The 20,566-nt window shown below is 34.6% G+C and overlaps 1 protein-coding gene across 1 annotated transcript; it reads left to right on the top strand.

The window, feature by feature from the left end:
* The first annotated feature begins 3,468 nt into the window (after nucleotides 1-3,468).
* On the top strand, nucleotides 3,469-17,762 carry LOC100371975 (ubiquitin-conjugating enzyme E2 W). The gene is made up of 6 exons (XM_085493217.1): nucleotides 3,469-3,513; nucleotides 5,190-5,281; nucleotides 5,981-6,083; nucleotides 11,791-11,946; nucleotides 12,044-12,119; nucleotides 13,037-17,762. The coding sequence occupies exons 1-6, from the start codon at nucleotides 3,499-3,501 to the stop codon at nucleotides 13,048-13,050; spliced, it is 456 nt and encodes a 151-aa protein (XP_085349343.1). The 5' UTR covers nucleotides 3,469-3,498; the 3' UTR covers nucleotides 13,051-17,762.
* Nucleotides 17,763-20,566: the final 2,804 nt, after the last annotated feature.

The following is a 20,566-nucleotide window of genomic DNA, read 5'->3' on the forward strand; positions in this document are numbered from 1 at the left end:
GAAAAGGCGATAGTAATACAAGAATAACTAATCATAGTGTTGGTTTGAATTAATTAATAATTGATAATTCTGTTGTACATGAAAAATACACATAGCCATTCTACTTACAAAAACTACAAAATTGAATAATCCACTCGGACGCGCGGCGTAAAGAAATACTAGTATGGATAAAAAAAAGCGGTGAAAAAAAGGACTGGTATATCTACCCTTATAATTTCACCTATTCTATTTTCTACTGGTGTTATATTCAAATCGATCAGAAAACGATCGAAACCACTCATATTTTGACGATATTTCAGAAAATTACTAAAAAAAGAACAACGAACTGACATTTGATACGAGAAACCATTACAGTTCATTAATGACCCGCACCGACAGTGTACGTAGTAAAGCAAACATTCGTATGAAATGGTACACACGGAAAAGGTCAAAACGTTTAGACGAGTGCATTTCTGTACAATTCACAACAAATCTATTCCGTGTCGTCAAGAAAACGTGTATCTTGTGTGGTGCATGTACGCAATGTCACCGGCCAACGAGGCCAATCAGAACGGCGGTCTGTAATGGTGCTCTGTCATTCTTATCTGACCTTGACACGAAGAAAGATGAAATAAAAACGCAAATCAATGTTTATTTTCTATATTCCGAAAGTGTGCAACATTGATAGAAAAATGCACAAATACGTCACTTAATTTTCACATTCAGTTGATTCCAGGCCGAAAAGGGAAGAGCATATAAAACGTCACGATGTGTCAAGGACTTATCAAAAAAAGGAAAAAAAAATCACATAATTTGGTTACGCCAGAATCTTGATCAACTTTATGTTCAGTAAATTTATGCTCGCGTACCTGAGTCTTTCCACCGCATGTGTACGTGTATATGTATGTGCCGCTAGACTATACACTGTGTACCATTACGAATAAACAGCGACAAGCAAATCAACCATGCTAAATCCCCTAGGAGAAATATATATATTCAAAATTTCGTAAAAATTGATATTTATAAGTGTTAAAATATGTACCAAAATGTAGGGTCAAGCCTGGGGTTAATTTTAAGCCACCTACGAAACACACAGGTTGGCCAGATATCGACTGTGTACACTAAAACTAAGTGCGTCGCACAGATCATGAATGACCTACTTGACTTAGAAGTACCTGGGACATATGTGCGCAAATGTGTTGCCTCCTGCGGCAATGATATGTTCACAGACTAATTGGTTAAGCCTGGCGTCTCATTCTAATTATATTATATAATAGCGCCGTAATGTTATTTCTTGGAATGTGATTTTCTAGTTTTGCTATGTGTCACTCACAAGTTTTTGTGCTTAACAAAATGAAAATAGATAAGTAAATAAGTAAATATGTTTTTTTTCAAGCGAAATCAGCTGAAAATAAAGCCGTCGAACATCACTTTCTATTCACCCAAATTAATGGGAGCAAATTCGGCCTTTTATAATATTAAAAACGATAAATCATTTTTTTAATTTGGTGTGAGACAGGAGAAGAGCTTACTCTGTTTAAGAAAGCACCACAGACGGCGCGCAGCGAGTGTTCGCATTTCATATAAATGATATCGATGTGTTTTACACACGACGCACCGAGACGATCGTGGCGCTACGAACGTCTAGAAACAGGAATCGATTTTTTAACGTGATTCAAAGGGGGATTTATTCACTTCAACCATTTGAAAATGTGTTTTTACTTCGAAGTCATGAAATGTACTTGCGTGTTACTCTAGTGGCAAAGAAAACCTAAATTGGAGTAGCGTTTATCATAAATTTCTGGTATATTACAAAACACTGTTACAGCTAAGTAGAAGCAAAATCACTTCAAATCGTCGCGTTAATGATAACTTGTACTGCGTGGTATCTCCAATGAGGGCAACCGCTCGGGGTGTTCTAGTACAGAAGCAGTTCATTTGCATATTGAGAGTAAAAAAAAAAGATAACATTATTACGCGGCGGTCGATATGTAAATAAAGACAAAATGATTCATTTCTGTTTGCCTGAGGACTACGTATTCTAATGATCCAGATGTCGTACAACGAACAATTAAACAACGAATTGTCAATGATAATAACATTTCCAAATAATGTAAACAAATATTCGCGTCCCTCTTCTAAAATGTCTATACATATCGGTACCGCAGACTAAATACTTAATCCAATTTCACCCGTATGTTTCGCTGCGCTTTTTGTCGCGAAGTTGAAAAGTGAGACGTCAGTCTTCGGAAAGGAATCGAACAGCACTGCCCTCTTGCGGTAAGTTACTAACTTAAAAATACGTCGTAAGAGGGCAGTATATACCTAGGATTCGGTATACAGCTTTAGGGATTTTACATGACGTAATTGCTATCGAGGAGGCAAACGGTACCAGGATGTGTGACCATTAGGCGGTTCAGTGGGGTACTCGCATTTATTTGGGGTTAGAGTGCTCAGCAGCCAGTTGAAAACCGGACCCAAAGTAATCGATGCTCAAAAATTGCCCTAAGACGGGTCAAATAGATCGGGAGTGCTTTAAAAATAAGAGCCAATACCACAGCAAATACATACACACTTTTCAATGAGATATGTATACATACATGATGTATATGTGATATAGATAAACAACAACTCCAGAATGCAAAACAATGTAACTTTTAACTTTAATAGTTTCGCTGATAAGTAAAATCTGTTAAATTAAATCTACGTGAACATGGAAAATAACAATAAAACTCATGGTTTTCTTGACAAATTCGTGCTCAATACATCAAAATGGTGAAATTAAATGTTAGTAAAAATAATTGGTTTTTACAGTATGTCTACGTGTTTACAATTCCAAATTGACTAGGTGCGCTAGTATTTTTTTGTATAAATCAAAAATTAATTCATGTAAATAAAAAAAAAAAAGAATCTCGCACTTTGAAGGGGTACCTACAAATTTCATGTGTGGCCACTCACCAACACAATTCCATGTGTTCAGGGGTGCTAAAATAGTGGGTTCAGTGCAAGCACAATTATTAACTGTACCTAAATACAGCATACTAGTATTTTATAACATTGTACTTTCAGGTAATATTTATTTTTTTGACTATTGCATGATTGTACTATTATTATTGCACCCTGAATGATTTTCAGTTTAATGTACTCAATATTCAATGAATTTTTGGAAGGTTTTTGTGCATATGACTTTCGAAAAACACCCCCCAATTTTTTCCGGTCCCTAAGACCTGTGAAGAGAAACGGGATTGAAATCAAGTGAGAGCGTCTAAACTTCTGAGTGTGTACCAGTCTACAAGCTTAATGACGTAATTTTCTTGCAATTGCACATACGTGATAATTAAACTGTTTTGTTATTATTTAATTTTTGGACAACGTTATGACTGCTTAGTCGATACCAACTGAGGCTGTAATACAAAAACGCATCGATCTCAATGACCCAATGACCCCTGGATCTATTTATAGAGAACTGACTTGGAACCCACAATCCTTTGCGGAGGAACGTCGAAAGAAGGATCTAAAATGGCGTCAATGCAGGTGAGTGCTATTTGTTTTCGTTTTCATTTATTTCCGTATTCAACTCATTCGATGTATTTCTGGTGTTTTCGCCTAGCGAATACGTGTGCATAATTACCCTGGCTGTACTCTCCGTTTAATTGTCTGTGTCGGTCACTGTCCCTTCGAGATACCCGTCTTTCCTGGTCCGTTGCCTGGCCGGCTGTAGAGCCAGACAGCCACAGACTGACGACCAGCTGTTCGCGGAGGGGAATCGCGTCAACCAAAACTACTTTCCTGCCTCCAATATTTGGAGAGGGATCCACGTCTCCGAGCAATAATAAGTGCTATTTGAGATTCAGATACGCCAAATTCACTCCAAATCGGTACTTTCTCCGTTATTGGGTAGAGTCCGAGACTCGGAGTCTTTTCTCGGTGATGTAATGCTAACGCAATCATTTGACCTTGGGATGCTTATAGAGTTACAGTTGTTTTTAAATCGATATCTGTATTGACTCCAAACCTAATTACAGTTTTATTAACACACTTTGTTCACAGACTTTTGTGCACAATATAATGAGTTTTGTTTTGGATTTTTTTTATACTGTACCCAGGGGGGAGGGTGCCATGCAATGCCATGCGATCTGAATGGAACTTTTCGAAGTCAGTCTTACCGCATCGTCAAAAGAACAACGTCTCTTTTACGAACATATGAAATAATTTCAGCAAATTCTTTACAGGATAATCCTCAACAAAACTTATAAACATTTCATAGAAAAATGCAGGTGCTAAAATTATGTCTGTTGCAATACAATTTAAATGACAGCCAGTTTGATGTCGCAGTATTTTGCTGGAGCTCGAGTGATACATGTCATTTTATTGCATTCAAAATTGTTCCATTTCAAACTGCGCATGCCCACACACTGTGGTTTCTCGAAATGCATACTAATTAGGTAACTTGTCACTGTCAAAAGTCGCTGAAAACATTTTGAGCAATAGTACTAGCCTAGTGAAATATAAATGTGCCTCTGCATTCTCCATAAATTTCGTAACTTGCTATGATCATGGTAAAGAAAAAACCTGTGCTTACTTTCAACAGTTTGCTGCTGGAGTCTGATCAAAATTGTCTCTGAAAAAATATCTTTACATCAGTTTTTCGTTTATTATTTCAGCTCGTAACGATAGAATCAGTCAATTAAAACTATCATGTATTATGTATGCTATCGGAAAGCTTTTTGGCACAATTTTACTGAAAAGTTTTTCATTGCTCATGAATATTAATCAAGTCTATATATATGTAAAAATACAAGTACAAGGGGCTAGCACATGCCAAGTATTACCACAAAATTAAAAGGTTAATTAAAAATCAATATTTTTTGCATTGCTCAAATGTAGGAATGCATAAATATTTGAAAATTATTTGAACGTGGACTGAAACTAATTCCCATGTTACACTATGGTATGGTATTAAACTTGTATAATATTTGTCTAGGAATATTATTACCTACTGAAAGCAACTATATTATAAAATTAATATGTAAATTGGATAATACCGTAAGTATTTTGATATTGGCATCTAAAATAAGCATTATTTATTACATAATAACTACCAAGTTTGGATGAATTTTCTAAATTTCATGTATATTCATTCTGTGTTTATTATGTATGATTCAAGGTGTTTTATTAATTGCAACTATTTAATTACACTTTGAACACAGAAACGACTGCAGAAGGAGTTGATGCAGCTATTAAAAGACCCACCTCCTGGCATCAAGATAGATCCTGACAGTGCATCATCAACTCTCAATCAGTAAGTGTTGTCTGTATGTAAAGGTCAAGATCAATAACAAAAATAGCTCTGAAAACAATGGAAATTACAGCGTTCTGTAAAAAGCCATATTTTCCCTTATTCTAACGTTAAAATCTTTCCCTTATATGGGATGAACTATGTCACGATTATTGAGTACATTCTAGGTTATTTACTTTACAATTGAACACTTTCGAATGTTTACATTACAGAAGCGCTTCATTGAGTGAATGAAATCATAAAATATAAATCTCATCACTCTATGCAAGCACTGCAAAACATTTATTTGTAATTTTTGCATTTCTTAAATTATTACTACAAACAAAAAAAAGATGCATAATATTACACACTGGTCAATGTGTTCCTGTACTGCCTGAGTTAAAGCGCGGTAGTCGTCGCGCAGCACGTGTTTGAATTTCATGTAAATAAACAATGTACTTTACACGCGTTGTATATGTCGCTACGAGTTCCATGTCAAACAGGACGCGACACGACGACTGTCGCCCTTTAATGATAACCTTATTATTATACATACATTTAGTGACATATAACTGCCCGAAATTCCAGCGTAAATCATTTTACGAGTTTCGTTATATTCTGTGATTCTATTTCCATCATGTTCTACGTTACTGCGTCTGATGTAACCGAAGAAAATTTTTTGAATATGCTACTAACTCTGTCTTGTACTGACTGTTATTTTAGGTGGTTAATTGACTTAGAAGGAGCTCCAGGGTCATTGTATGAAGGCGAAAAATACCAGTTACGATTCAAATTTGGTTCAAGATATCCATTTGATTCGCCGGAGGTAAGTTTATGCGAAGGGCACTTAATTTTGTTTAGACAAAGCTGTGAGAAATCCTTGCGTGTGATAGGAATACAACCATGGACACTGAAGCATTAATGTTGTTGGTATGTGGTGATTGACAAATCAATCATGGGAGAAGGGACACACAGTGACAACAACAAGAGCAGTGCAATCTAATTCTAAAAGTATGTCACTTCACTAGATACTTGCCTGTCACCACTGTACTGTTACATGTTGATACATTGGTCAGTGCATTAAAGTGCATTAATTTACCACTATGTTTGAAAATTAATACCTGTACAACAAGACATTGAGGTCCACCATGTCCGACACTTCTGATGTAACAAATCTGCATACCAAATAAGAGGAAGCTTTTGGTCGGCCTAAATAATGATGTTTTGACTGTGTGAAGTAAACCAAATTTTATTCTTGTTTGAACAGGCCTTAGACATGAATGTCTTCAAACATCCAAGGTTTGGCAGATATTTTAAGTCTATTATGGTATATTTACTTCTTCTACACCTTGATACTGAGAAATTCAAGATAACAGAAAGTAATTCTTTAAAATGGAATTCTTATTTAATAAATGGTGTTATTTTGCATTCTTGCATTCCCTGGTATGTATAGGTATGAGCAGATCCAGACTTACCGCATGATCTAAATGATGAGTCAGTTTGTGTTTAATCACAATCAATTAACTTTTGTCTGGTCAAGTCTACATGTATGTAAAAATACAAGTACAAGGGGCTAGCAGGATAAGGGTTATTCACATACCAAGTATTACCACAAAATTAAGAGGTTAATTTGAAATCAATATTTATTGCATTGCTCAAATGTAGAAATGCATAAATATTTGAAAATTATTTGAATGTGGACTGAAACTATTTCCCATGTTGCACTATGGTATTAAACTTGTATAATATTTGTCTGGGAATATTATTACCTACTGAAAGCAACTAAATTGTAATTCTGGGTAGTGAGAGTAGTATCTAGTTAGGCAACTCATGTCAGAAATTATGTTATCACTGCGCATCATTTAGCGACTTTTGTTTTATTAGTCCCTGTTTCAGGCGCAGACTATTAATTCTTATTTCAATTTTTCGTCTGTGATGTCTGTAACATTTTCTCAGAAATTCAGCAGTAGATATTGATGAAACTTGGCAGGTTGATGAACAACTTAATTATGCACGTAATTTTTTTTTCCAGATCTGAAAATCCTAAGTGGGTCTTTTTCATGATTTTCATACAAAACTATCTATCCCAACACCACTGAGAGAGCAACTGAGCATGCTCAGAATAAATAATTAGCTTAGATTGTAATGCTAGGGTTTTTAGTGATGTCATGACCTGGTCATGATCTGAATCAGTGACATACCATTACCAATCTCTGTGGAAACTATAGAGGGATGTCAGGGCTAAAGTTTGATGGGAATTATAGTGGTGATACTGAAACAAACCCAGTCCTGGTACCGGTAATATACAAATACCTGAATTAACAAAGAAGTCAAGTTGTTATTAAAGGTACATCAAGGTTTACTCAGATTTATAAAAGTAGTTTCTTGAGCATATATAAGACATAGTTTTGTTGCACTTGTGTACTCTTAGATTTTGGAGACGGGTCAATGAAAGTTTTCAATTATCAGATTAATGGAAATCACTTTATAACGAGTTGTACCCACATAGAGTACATATTAATTCAATTGTTTGCAGATGTTCCATGTATTATTTTAACATGAGTATTTTATAATTAAATAATGGGTACTGTGACATTCATATTCTGTCTGTCTTTAATACTGAAGTGTGTGTAATCAAGTAGAGTATGGTCCTGAATTGTTCCATGAATTTTATCTGTGTATATTTTTCAATGTGCTGATTACGTGCCAGTGTTTAATTTGGGATTGTTGATGAAAGTATGGAGGAATTGACTATTTATTCTGTGTGTTTTCATATTGATGAGACGTGATTGTGCAGGCCATTGATCTAAGAGAAGCAACGTTTGGTACAAGATGACTATGAAACCAGTTCTTGAATAAAAATTGCATCATCCATGCATTCCCTAAAGACATGTAAACTACTGGTAAATTGTCCGCGTTGACGTGATGAAAGCAGCAAGGTTTCAAACTTCTGCCGATGATGCATTGCAGTGATGCGTTGTTTATTTTGTTTGTGTTCGGTGGATTGTTCACCATTGCTTGTGACTTTGACGGCAGCATCTTCCAAAATAAACCAGCTTTGTCGCAATTGTAAACTTGTTCATTTGAATAAACCACCTTCATGGATAGTTTCTCTCATTTTTTTCGAGAAAAGTTCGCAGCATCCATGTCCTGAGTTTTACATTGAATCAAGACTTTGTATGTAGCATGTATTGTTTGCCAAGGCCAGATTCACCCTGTACTGCCCTCATATTTAAAGTAGTCACCTCTGAGTTGCTTGGCGAGGATGCATGCTTTGCATTGGATGGTGGGACCAGAGAGCGGAATTCCTGCAGACCGTTCTTGAAGATTCATTACGACTAATAGTGAGGGGTCATTGAGTTTGTCCATTCGAAAGAAGGTTATTCAAAGTCAGAGGCACTATCGTCTGAAGCATTTGATTTGTTGTTGTTGTTGTTGATTCACAGGCAAGGTTCACGCTCAAATTGGCGGCTGCTGAGCTCTTAACTTCCCGTTGCAATTTGATGCATGTGTATAGGTTGTATTTACTGCCATATAACACACTGGTTATTTCGCTTACTTTCAAAGATTTTTTCACCATGTCTGTTTTGTCCTGGTTGTCGTTTTTGAGAAACTGATGTGACGGCTCGATGTGATGTTTTGGCTTGAAGTAGGGCAGTTGCATCTTTGTGTAAATGACCACAGAATAAATCAAACACCAAAAGTGACTCAACTCGTTCTTTCCTAGTGCTTCCAATATGGTTGTTAGCAGCAAACCAAAATATATTGTTGTCTCGTCCATGTTATCTATCAATGCCAAGCGGAAGTCATACTTCTGATACTAGGGACTATGAACTCGTGGAGCGCTGTTATTTTTTGCCTCGTTGAATGCTACCCACAGAATTTGTAACTGGAAATAGTTTTTCTTCTTCGGATTTTTTCTTCTTCATATTCTCATGATTACTATTGGCTGGTTGTTCAACAAAATAATTACTAATGAAATTTATTGTAGAGCTAGATGCAGTCTATTAATAACATGAACAAGAGTGACGAAACCATGAAAATTAACTCATCTAAACTGTTTAACTAATCTTACCCAATTAGTTGTATGTTCACGTGTCACTGTTCACCTTTGACAATGTACCACACATTGTCAAAGGTGAACCAAGGTTAAAATTAACATGATCACAGATATTTATATTTATTTGCTAATAATGTGCATGAATTAAATAAATATAATATCGTGTGTTTTGTAACGAGGAAAACCTCTGTGGCCAAAGAATACCAATATTCCCATGAAAAAACATCTGTGGCTGAAAAATTCGCCTTTGAAAAAACCCCAAGGCTGAAGTGTCTGTCGCTGAAATGTCCTATATTACATACAGCTCATCAGCATACTGTAAAGTGACTAATTTTCACTGGATTTAAATTTCGCTGATTTACCATTTCAGGCATATTCAGTGGGTTTTAAATTCACGGTTTTATAATTTAGATAATGTGTTCTATACTAAATATTACATATTCACTGGGTTTTAAATTAGCGCATTTTCCAGTCAGCGAAGTAAGCTAAATTAAAACCCAGTGAATAATTAATCCCTTTACAGTATTAGTAAAATATTGAAAGTTCATAATTTGTAGATTGATCTTATCACAGTCCTGGGGATTATGAAGTAAATAATTTACAGTGATGTATTCATTATGAATTTGTACAATGTATTTTACATTGTGAGAAAATCCAACATTTTGAAGCCCAGACAATCTTCTATTGTACTCTGCCTTTGTGTTTCGTGTGTGGTTTTTAAACAGGGTTTCGATATAAGATTTATAAATTTTCTAAAAGTTTCTTTACCTGCTTTGAGTCAGTGAACATTTTCAGCAATTAAAAACGATTTCCTCACTTGGCAATTTGATCTTACTTTTTTTACATTGTCTTTTACTTTAGGGTTTGAAATAGAAAACAGTACTAGCATACATGTATGCCAAATACTATTAATAGACATTGTACAGGAAATGTGTTTATCTTCATTACAATTAACATGCAGCATCATATGTTTGTTTTACTGCGACCATATGGTCTTGTGTAGAGTTTCCTACATGTGATTAAAATACAATCCACTAGCGACTATTGTGACTTTACTGACTTCAGTCTCTGACTTTTTATTTTTCCAAATTTGTGGATTAAATTTATGAAATTTCCAGGCTATTTTAAGAGATTTAAGCTTTGCTCAGCTGCAGTCAAATGACAGTAACTTTAGTTATGACAGTGTTGTCATTTCGTGCCTACACTATGCAGATTATACCACTTTTGGTTTGCAAGGCATCACCATCACTGCAAGTGAAACAGACTAGCAACTGCTATTTATCATTTTGATGAAGTCTTTTAGACAGGCACTTTAAGTTTTCGTGCTATATAACTCTGAATTAGGATACTGAAAAAAAATATAAATTCGGGTCACAGGAATCCAAAATGTCATGAAAAATAATTTTGCATCTTTGCTTTGGTTTCCATGGTGAAATTATTTCTTCATATCTAAAAATTGTAATCTGGGACAGAGAATGAACAAGTCTTATGATTATTGATACATGTATAAATCCTAATATTGGAAATATTTTAAAAAAATGACATTTAATTTGGCCAGTTTTCATTGTGGTTAATAGTTTTCCATTGTATACAACGCTAAATTCTCTCCCATTACGAGCATGTCTTTTTAATGAAGATAGCAAGAGAACTAATTCGCTAATTTATGATGACTTCATTATAAATTCAAAATGGCGGCCAAACAATGTTTTATTTCTCCACACACACACTTTGTAAACAACACTTAAAACGTAATAATCTGGACTGCTTCCTTATTGCACTTGACAGTTTTGTTTTTATGGAGGTGATAACTGCACATTTGTTTTGGCAGGCGACAGACAAGTATTGTGAAAACAGGAAATCAACAAAGACAAGAGAGATTCGTTAAATCAACATTTCGCTATTACGTCATTTTACCACAATTCACTAAAATTGTATGTTGCTTTTTCAACATGTTTTACAGTATATGCAGTATCATGCTCATAGTGTGAAATTGTATCTACCTTAAAGATGGCTGTCTGACAACCATCTTTTGTCTCTTCACTGTCATCTTGAGTCTTTGCACCAAGGCTATACTTCTCAATACATAATAAGCTTGGTTATTAGGCATATTTATTTGGGATGACTGATAACCAAGGGAAAGTTGTGCTTTCAAATTGATGTATAGTTTGGTGATTTGGTTCCATATGTCGCTTACATGTTGGTTTGAGTCATACGCATAGTACATGTCTTTGATTTCACATATTTATCTTAATTGCCTTATATTCAGTGTTTGTACACTGTAAAATATTTTTTATTTTTGCTTGGAATAAATTTTTGCTATTTTTGCTGAAGAAATGATTCAGTGAAAATAAAATCCAGCAAATATACCTTTTTTTCCCATATTTCACATTCAACCTTGCCAAGAATAAAAAAACACCAAAAAAGCCTTTTCAGTGAAAATTATTTTACAGTTTTTTTCTTTATTGGATTTTAGGTTGTGTTTATGGGTACCACCATTCCAGTTCATCCCCATGTTTACAGTAATGGGCATATCTGTTTATCAATACTTACAGAAGATTGGTCACCAGCGTTATCTGTACAGTCTGTGTGCCTTAGCATAGTTAGTATGCTTAGTAGCTGTAAAGAAAAGGTAGGTAAAACAGTATGTCATAATCATCTGATACAATTTTTTTTTTTTTTTGTGGTTATGTCTAACCAATAGTATTTTGTGGGTTTTTTTTTTGTAGAAACGTCCACCAGATAATACATTTTATGTGAGGACCTGTAGTAAAAACCCAAAGAAAACAAAATGGTGGTACCATGGTAAGTCAACTTGCTGTAAGGACCTAGTTGGTTAACACAGTTTATAGTTTAATAACTTTTTTTCTTTTTTAATTTTCAATCAATAATTTTGTACCAGATTCTGCCATAAATTCGCCCACCCGGAAAATCGCCCTTATTTGGGGTTCAAAATTTCAAAAAATGATCAGCATTTTATTTGGGGACTTATATTTTCATTGAAAAATCCACCTACGCCGACTTTCAATGCTGGCAATTGGACCACCCAAAACGAAAGAAACTGTTGCAGAAGCTAATCTAAAATTGTATACATTTTTTTCTTGCTGGATTAAAAAGTAGACCATCTAAACTTTCATTACAATGTCACTCAGTGCATCTTTCTCCAAAAAAAATCCATTAACGATCCTCCTGCACCAAATACAATTATTATTTTTTTCATTTAATTAGTAACGAAAGTACTGTGGAATATTTTATTTTTGCTGGAATTAATTTTCGCTGAAAAGGCTTTTTGGGCCTTTTGCTTGGAATTTATTTTCACTGATTTTTCATGAGTTTAATGTGAAATATAGGGAAAAAAAGTATATTCGCTGGATTTTATTTTCACAGAATCAGCCCTTCAGCCAAAATAGCGAAAATAAATTCCAAGCGAAAATAAAGTATTCTACAGTAGTCCCGTTTTATAGTCTGCTCTTTCCTTCAGAAGATTGGTACAAAAATAGACAATTTTTTTTAGTAAACTGAAAATTTACTCAAATTTTGTCTGTAGGCTCCAAAGTTAGATAGGGTACATTTCCAGAAATATTGAAAAATATACAAGAAAGAGTTTAGAAAAATTTGGGTGAGAAAGTCTGGTGGTGTAAAGGTTAATACAACAATATGTCTATGATTCTAAGATTTTGTGAGAATCAATGTTTATGCTGTATTTATTTCTGTCTTTGCAGATGACAAAGTATGAAGACACCTTCAAGAGAACCAAAGTATTATATATTGAAATAAATTACAAAGTACTTCCTAATACACATGTACAGAACTGCAATGGCTGCAGACAGTGTTGATATACATAACAAAGGAGCAATTATCTTATTTTAACCAGCATATTATGTAGTTTGCTGACTGTCTGTTTGCTGTCTGCCTGCTGGCTGTCTGCTGGGTATCTTCAGGCTTTCCACTGGCTGTTCGCTGGCTTTCTGCTGGTACACTGCTGGCTGTTCGCTGGCACTCCGCTGGCTTTCCATTGACCGTCTACAGGCATTCCACTGGATGTTCACTAGCTGTCTGCTGGATGTCCTCAGGCTGTCTGCTGGATGTCCTCAGGCTGTCTGCTTGATGTCCTCAGGCTGTCCACTGGCTGTCTTCTATCAGTTTGCAATATGGCGCTCTGATCTGTGACTGTGTTGTAGTAATGGATGGTGGTTTGACATGCTACAAAAACAACTATGTAGTGTTTCAACAGACACACTTGAATTTCAAGCTCTACACTATAGTTATGTTGATTAAATCATCACTTGAAGAAGATGGTCACATAGTTACCATAGAAACAACTTATCTATATATAGATGTTTTTAAATTATGCATTAAATTTGAATTAAGTTCACAGAAAAACAAAATTTGAGATCAAATTTTTTCTTTACAATATTTCTTTCAATGCACAAAAACATTAACACAAAAAAAATTATTTAAAAAAAAAAAAGAATATTTCAGCATAGTTTTACAATTAAATGTTGTCAATATTGAGAAATTTATGCTGATGCTAGTTACCGTCAGGGCAACAGCTGTCAAGCCAAATTGCCAAAGATTTGAGAAAATACAGTTACTGCATGTGGATCTTATGGATCTGTCTTTTAACCCTTGCAGAAGTCATGAAATATATGTTGTGCATATCTTTTTTCCACACAAAGAAAAATTCATGGCATTCAAAAAGGGTTAACAGCAATTAATCAAATACCATATTTGTTCTATAAGAAAACAACATGGTGGTGTTTATTCTTTTCATATACAGCAAACTGTATCTAATTTACTGGTAATGCTTAAATTTTTAGGACATTTACATTTAAGTACATGTTATTCTGGTAGAGCAAATATGGTACTTTCAATAGTGTCAGACATGCTCCTTGTGTACAATAGTAATAGTTTCAAGTTATCTTAACTGCCATGTGTGCAAAAGTGTGGTTTTATCAACTTTGGTACACTTCCATTCAACACAAATATGCAACTTTAGGCAGATATTTGAGTAGCTTCTGTTTTCATACTAATCATGTAGATTTACTATTGTATGTATTCTACATAATCATTGGAAAATGAGAAAAACACATTTTTCACTCGTGCGCTCAATGTAGCAGGAAGTGTTATTTATAATGACTTGGTATCCTGGAACTGGATTAGGTAGTCTCAAAAGAATAATGTATGCGCAACCTGTGTATATAAAACCTATGTCTTACCGTTATGTGACCACCCAAGTTGGTGGTCCATAAAAAAAGTAATCCAACCTACTGTAAAATACTTTATTTTAGCTGGAATAAATTTTCGCTGAAAAGACTTTTTAGGTTTTTTGTATCGAATTTATTTTCACTGATTTTTGACGAGGTGAATGTAAAATATAGGAAAATGGGTATATTCGCTGGATTTTATTTTCATTGAATCATTCCTCTAGCGAAAATAGTGAAAATTAATTCAAAGTATTTTACAGTATGTAAAAGCCTCCAAGTCGTATTGCATGAGCAACCTATATATGAAGACAACCTGTCTTACCAGTATGTGACATCTGCATTGGTGATTAAAAAAAAAAAAATAATAATTCAATCTACAAATTAAGACTACCTGTCTATAAAGACACTTTAATAAAGTTCCTTGGGTGGTCACTATACACAGGTTTCACTGAGAAGTCTCTTGGGTGGTCACTATACACAGGTTTCACTGAGAACTCCCTTGTGTGGTCACTATACACAGGTTTTGACTGTATTACCAGGAATCTAAAACTTGAGCTTTCTTGCGACAAGAGCTTTGTAAATTTGAGGATTAGGGGCCAGTTTTCATACGTATTTTCAACTTTTGCCATGACTTGCTAGCATATTGCACTGCTATCTGTGATTATAATGGTAATATTTGTACTAATATTTACATAAATTTTTCTAGTTTTTAATAGTGATACTAGATATGATTATGTGTTTTTAGATTTTTGAGCAGTGACTTGAAATTGTCACTGTAGTATTGCTTAGCTGTATTTTGAAGCAATAGTTTTCAACCATTTGACCGCTGAAGTCAACTTTTTTCACCGTTCACAAAATATTCACATTTTTAACCCAAAAAATGTCAACAACCAGTAGCTATGGAGTATTATGTCTATTTGCTCCAAAATTAATGAAAAAATTATAGAAAAAAAAACTAAAAATTTCAAAATATTACACCAAATTCTTGGTGGGACAAATGATGGCATTCAATAGGTTGCAGGTTTGCAGTGTACTGCAAAATAATTGAAATATTATTTGTGTTCAGTAGAAACAAATTTGTTTAGTCTGTGCAGTATTCTGAATTTGTGTCATAGTATGACTGTAGTACCAGATTTAAAATAATCAGGAAAATATTTGATTAATTATATTATTCTCGATATTATCTTGGTCTAATTTTTAGCTTTCTCAGTGGCAAAGCTACATCACAGAACATTCTACATTGCTAAGACACACCACTGTATTTCTGTGAGCTCTGCCCAAGCTTCTGCGGAACGCTGGTGAACAGCTATAAAAGTTGAGGAAAAAACACAAACTCAACTTTCAAAAAATCCTGAACAACCAAATTTATATACATTGCACATGTAGGGGTAATGCATATTTTTACCACTTGAATGATCAGAGCGTGTAAACATGTGGGCATACCAGAACTGCTTATTTTCTGTCATTGATCGAAAGTTGGCTAATTTTTCATTAAAAGCCTTTTCAAAGATCTTCTCTTTCCCTTCTGAGATAGCTGTTTATTGGCACTTGATGGATGGCAAGTTTCCACTGTCCAAATATAAATATTCTTACAGTGTACAAGATTTTTGCTTTTATTCTCTCATCTGCAGTATCAGGTTCATCATAGTATACAGTACCATTCAAATATGCGGTTACCATGACAGTCGCCATTCTTCCTGGCCAGATAAGACACCAATTTTGATATCGGTAATATTTTAGAGTGTTCATGTATGCAAAAGAATTGCCTACATGATATTCAAATGCTAGCTGCACAGGGATTGTTGAATGACAGTCATTGTGTAGCGTGTTTGAATTTTGTGTAATTCAATAAATACACATGTTTTTACGCAGCTGTGGGACCCACATCAACGACAATGTGGTGTGGTGTGATGACGCCGCCCTCTAATGCTTACATTTTAGCAGGGATTTTATCGAATCACAAATATCGTATATGCCATATTTAGGATACAGATTGTAGTCTAGTAAATAGATATTTGTAATGTATTAGTAGATCAAGTATTATGATTAAAATTGAATTTCATCGGCACACTAATGCGTGTTAAATACAAGGGAGGTTTTTTGAATGGAGACATTTTTTTTATATTATATTACTAGTATGCTGCAAAGTATGCTCAAAGGCAGTATAGCGATCGTATCGTCAGACATGTAGCCCCGACTTAAAGAATGATCTGGTACGTATGTCTGTGAAAGAAAACGTGTTAAAAGGGTGTTTTTTAAAAGAAAAACGCGCTACGCGTTTAGGGTTACCATTTCAGTCAAAATAGGCAAAAAGTGTGTCTCTACTGCCAACGTGATAAGGGTGGTTATTTTTTAAATGAGATTATCGTTTTTTTTTATTGCTTTAAGGAATTCAATGATTGCGAAAACGCCCGGCCCCCTGGTTAACGACCCTCGATCACGGCATATGACCAAATGATGCTTACACTGAAGGGTTAGAAAGCTCAAATATCGCGAGATCAGGCGCGAGTTCAAGGTGTGTAATCTTTTAGCTTTTTAACAGTAAAAGGGTACGAAATTTTGACATTTTAAAACGTGTTTAGGGTCATTTTGAAAACCCCTATCACAGACATGGGTTCCAGGTATTTCCACAAGGCGGACCCCCAGGCATGTAGCATAGGTCTGTGCAATCCTGTACTGCTTGATTTGCGGTATTCTCGTGATAATCTTATTGTTGCACATCACGAGTCAGATATAACTAGCAAAAATTATTAGTGTCTGCGCGTTCGCTTGCGTTCTATTTCGGTCATGCACGACATTGTTGCAGTCTCTGATGTTGAAAGGTTTGAATGTGATGTAAATAGGACGCACATTTTCTAAATTCAAATGCATCTACAACACAAACACATCTGTATAGTGTTTTATGGACAGATGGTTTCTATATTCACTCCCAGATAATAGAAGCGTTAAACCTTGTTAAAACAGATGACAGCATCAATCAAGCGATTCAAAAAGATCATTTGTATAGGGAAACCTTCCTAAATTGAACACCAGTTTTCTGTGTACAGAAGTGTTCAGTTTATAGAGATAATTTATATATATATTTCAGCTAAACAGGTTTCTGATTCATACAAGATAAATTCTTATCACATGTAGACCAAGTATATGTTGCAGGTCGCATAGATCTACTGTGATGTAACTGTATGCTGACATGGATTTTCAAATAAAACTGAATTTATACTTGTTGAGAACTAATATCAAATGTCTTCTCATTTATTTCAGACCCCCTAGGTGAAGGATTTTGGTGCTAGAATCTTTAGGAAATGTGTGGAATTCTGCCACAAGATCCCCTACAAAAATTTGGTAAATGTGTGTGGAATTCTGGCACAAGACCCCCTAGAAATTCGGTAATATGTGGGATTCAGCCACGTGACCCCTTAGAACATTTGGTAAATGTGGGTGATTCTAGATCTGCACTAGTACATTCATGGAATTCTAAAGACCCCCTAGAAGATTTGGTAAAAGTGGGGGAATCGGGCACAAGACCCCCGAGAACAATTGGTAAATTTGTGGAATTGCGACAAATGCCATAGTTTTTATGGGATTCTAGAAGCAGAACCCCTAGAATGTGTCAATTTGTGTAATTCAGACACAAGACTCCCTGAACAGAGTTTTTATGGGATTCTAGCAGAACCCCTAGAATGTGTCAATTTGTGTAATTCAGACACAAGACTCCCTGAACAGAGTTTTTATGGGATTCTAGCAGAACCCCTAGAATGTGTCAATTTGTGTAATTCAGACCCAAGACTTCCTAGAACAGTTTTATGTACTAAATACACAGTGAAAATACTATAATCAAACAGTTTCTCATGTGCATACACACACACACACATACACACAGTAAAAGAGCCATAACATTACTTGTTAAAATGGAAAATGGTTTTATTTATTCATTTATTTATTGTCATGGTAATATGAACAATGTTATTAATTTACACTTGAAAGATAAAAACAAAGATGGAAATGGAAAAAGAGAATTAAGTTGGATTTCTGAGAGGAAAGAAGTTTTTAATTTTATCTAAATTAATTTTTAGGGCTCCAGAAGTTTGGAAAGTTGCTTTTTAATTTTTTATGAGATTTTTTATATGAGATTTTCAATTTTTCTAGTAGAAAATTTCAAACAGAATTCCTCAATCATGTTATGAATTGTCTTATATTTATATATACACATTTTTGGAAATAAACGTAAAAACAGCACATGATGATAAAAAGCAAGTATTAGTGAAAGAAAATGTGCAAGATATGTAAGATTCTTTATGATTGGCTGAGATATGTACACAGTGCAGGCAAATCAGATTTACAACCCATGAAAAGCTTCGTCTTTTAGATTCTTTTCAACATTGCTGTCATACAATTTATAGTTCAAGTAATACTCTATAATAATATGCTTTAAAGGGTGGTGCGTGTCTCACAGCGCATGTTAAATTTTTTGTGTAACCAAACAATGTATCCTATACACATTGTACACGTTGCTATGGAACCCATATGGTGCAACAACCACTGCCCAATAATTTTGAGAGAATAACATTTTGTCAGTGAAAATTGCAGAATTTTGTAACAGTTGGACAGATAACTTTAAATTTTGCTGCTCGTAATTTCCATCATTTGAGAATTTCATGACATTCAAGAAGACAAAATTTTGCGAAAAGTCACTGGCACTTCAGGTCGTAAAACCTTAACGAAATTGTCATTGCTAGGATATCCATTCATGATTTGAGAAAATTAATCTCTCACAATATTAAAGCGATTTACAGTTTATTTCATTCTTTGGATAGAATTTGATTGATATTCTTGAAATTAAGCCCTTATGAATATCCTTCAATCCTAAAGAGGACCACGTCGGTTGTAGCAAAAATCTAGCAATTCACATTTCAAGTAATTCTGTTTAGTATAGCATGCACTCCAGTGAATCATTTACATACTGCATACAAAACTGTCTGCTAACACTTTTTCCAATACTTTTGGTAAATAAAATTAAAAGGACATCACATATTATGCAAATCAGCTAGGTCATAGGTCACTGACTCCCTGAGTGATGGCTGCATAAAGAGGTTAGCAGTAATTTTCTCAATTAACCAAGAATTTGTTTCTTTTTTATATCGCGGGCCTAATAGACTTTAGATGTTAGTTACTTCTGGAATTAGCAGAAATGCATTTTACTGTAAAATACTTCACTTTAACATTGAAATGATTTTCGCTGACGGAGTGAATAGGTGAAAATAAAATCCAGTGAATAAAACTTTCCTATATTTTATATACAACTCATCAAAAATCAGTGAAAATAAACTCTAAAACCCAAAAATCTTTTCAGTGAAATTTAATTCCAGCTAAAATAAAGTATTTTACAGTAGGTAATTTAGCTATGAATGCAAGATTGACATGGTTTGCTGCCACCTAGTGGCAAATAATACATTGGCTTTTGTTTTCAACCAAGTTCTTTGGCAGAGCACAAAATCGGATTTATTGGATTTCCTTCCCCTTTGAACTCTACAGTATGATTTGAAAAACAAATTGGCAACAGCAAAACTTAAGAATAACACATGATATCATAACCCTGTTCCTATGGTAATAAATATACAATATAACAACAAAAATGATGTTCCAATAGTTAGCCCCCCCCCCCCCCTGGCAGAATGACGATGGACTGAGCTGTGGAATACTATTTACGGATGGAAGGAGGAACTCGTATGTACATACAGAGGGAGGGTGTTTTGAAAATGGAACACCTAAAAAATAAATATACAGTTCAACTTATAAGTACAAATATTGACATTGCAGTGCAATACATCAAGAATGAGCTCTTTCTTCAAGTTTCCCTACCCTAAATGCGTAAGTCTTTGTCTCATTTTGAAATAACATTTAAATAATGCGTGACAGTTACCATGTAAATTATATTCATAATTTTAAGAGGCCATTTTTATTATGCCAATTAAACAAGAGTAACAAAGTCAGCTTTTGTTACATAATATCTGCAAATGAATGCAAGATATGAATATGCAAATCCAT

This window comes from Saccoglossus kowalevskii, chromosome 18 (genome assembly GCF_978046115.1).
Source record: "Saccoglossus kowalevskii chromosome 18, keSacKowa6.1, whole genome shotgun sequence".
Lineage (NCBI taxonomy): Eukaryota > Metazoa > Hemichordata > Enteropneusta > Harrimaniidae > Saccoglossus > Saccoglossus kowalevskii.

What these genes read in the sequence shown, in the direction of transcription:
- LOC100371975 (XM_085493217.1), top strand. An exon ending in GCATCATCAACTCTCAATCA is followed by an intron (nt 5,282 to 5,980) that starts GTAAGTGTTGTC and finishes CTGTTATTTTAG; the next exon opens with GTGGTTAATTGACTTAGAAG. An exon ending in TTAGTAGCTGTAAAGAAAAG is followed by an intron (nt 11,947 to 12,043) that starts GTAGGTAAAACA and finishes TTTTTTTTGTAG; the next exon opens with AAACGTCCACCAGATAATAC.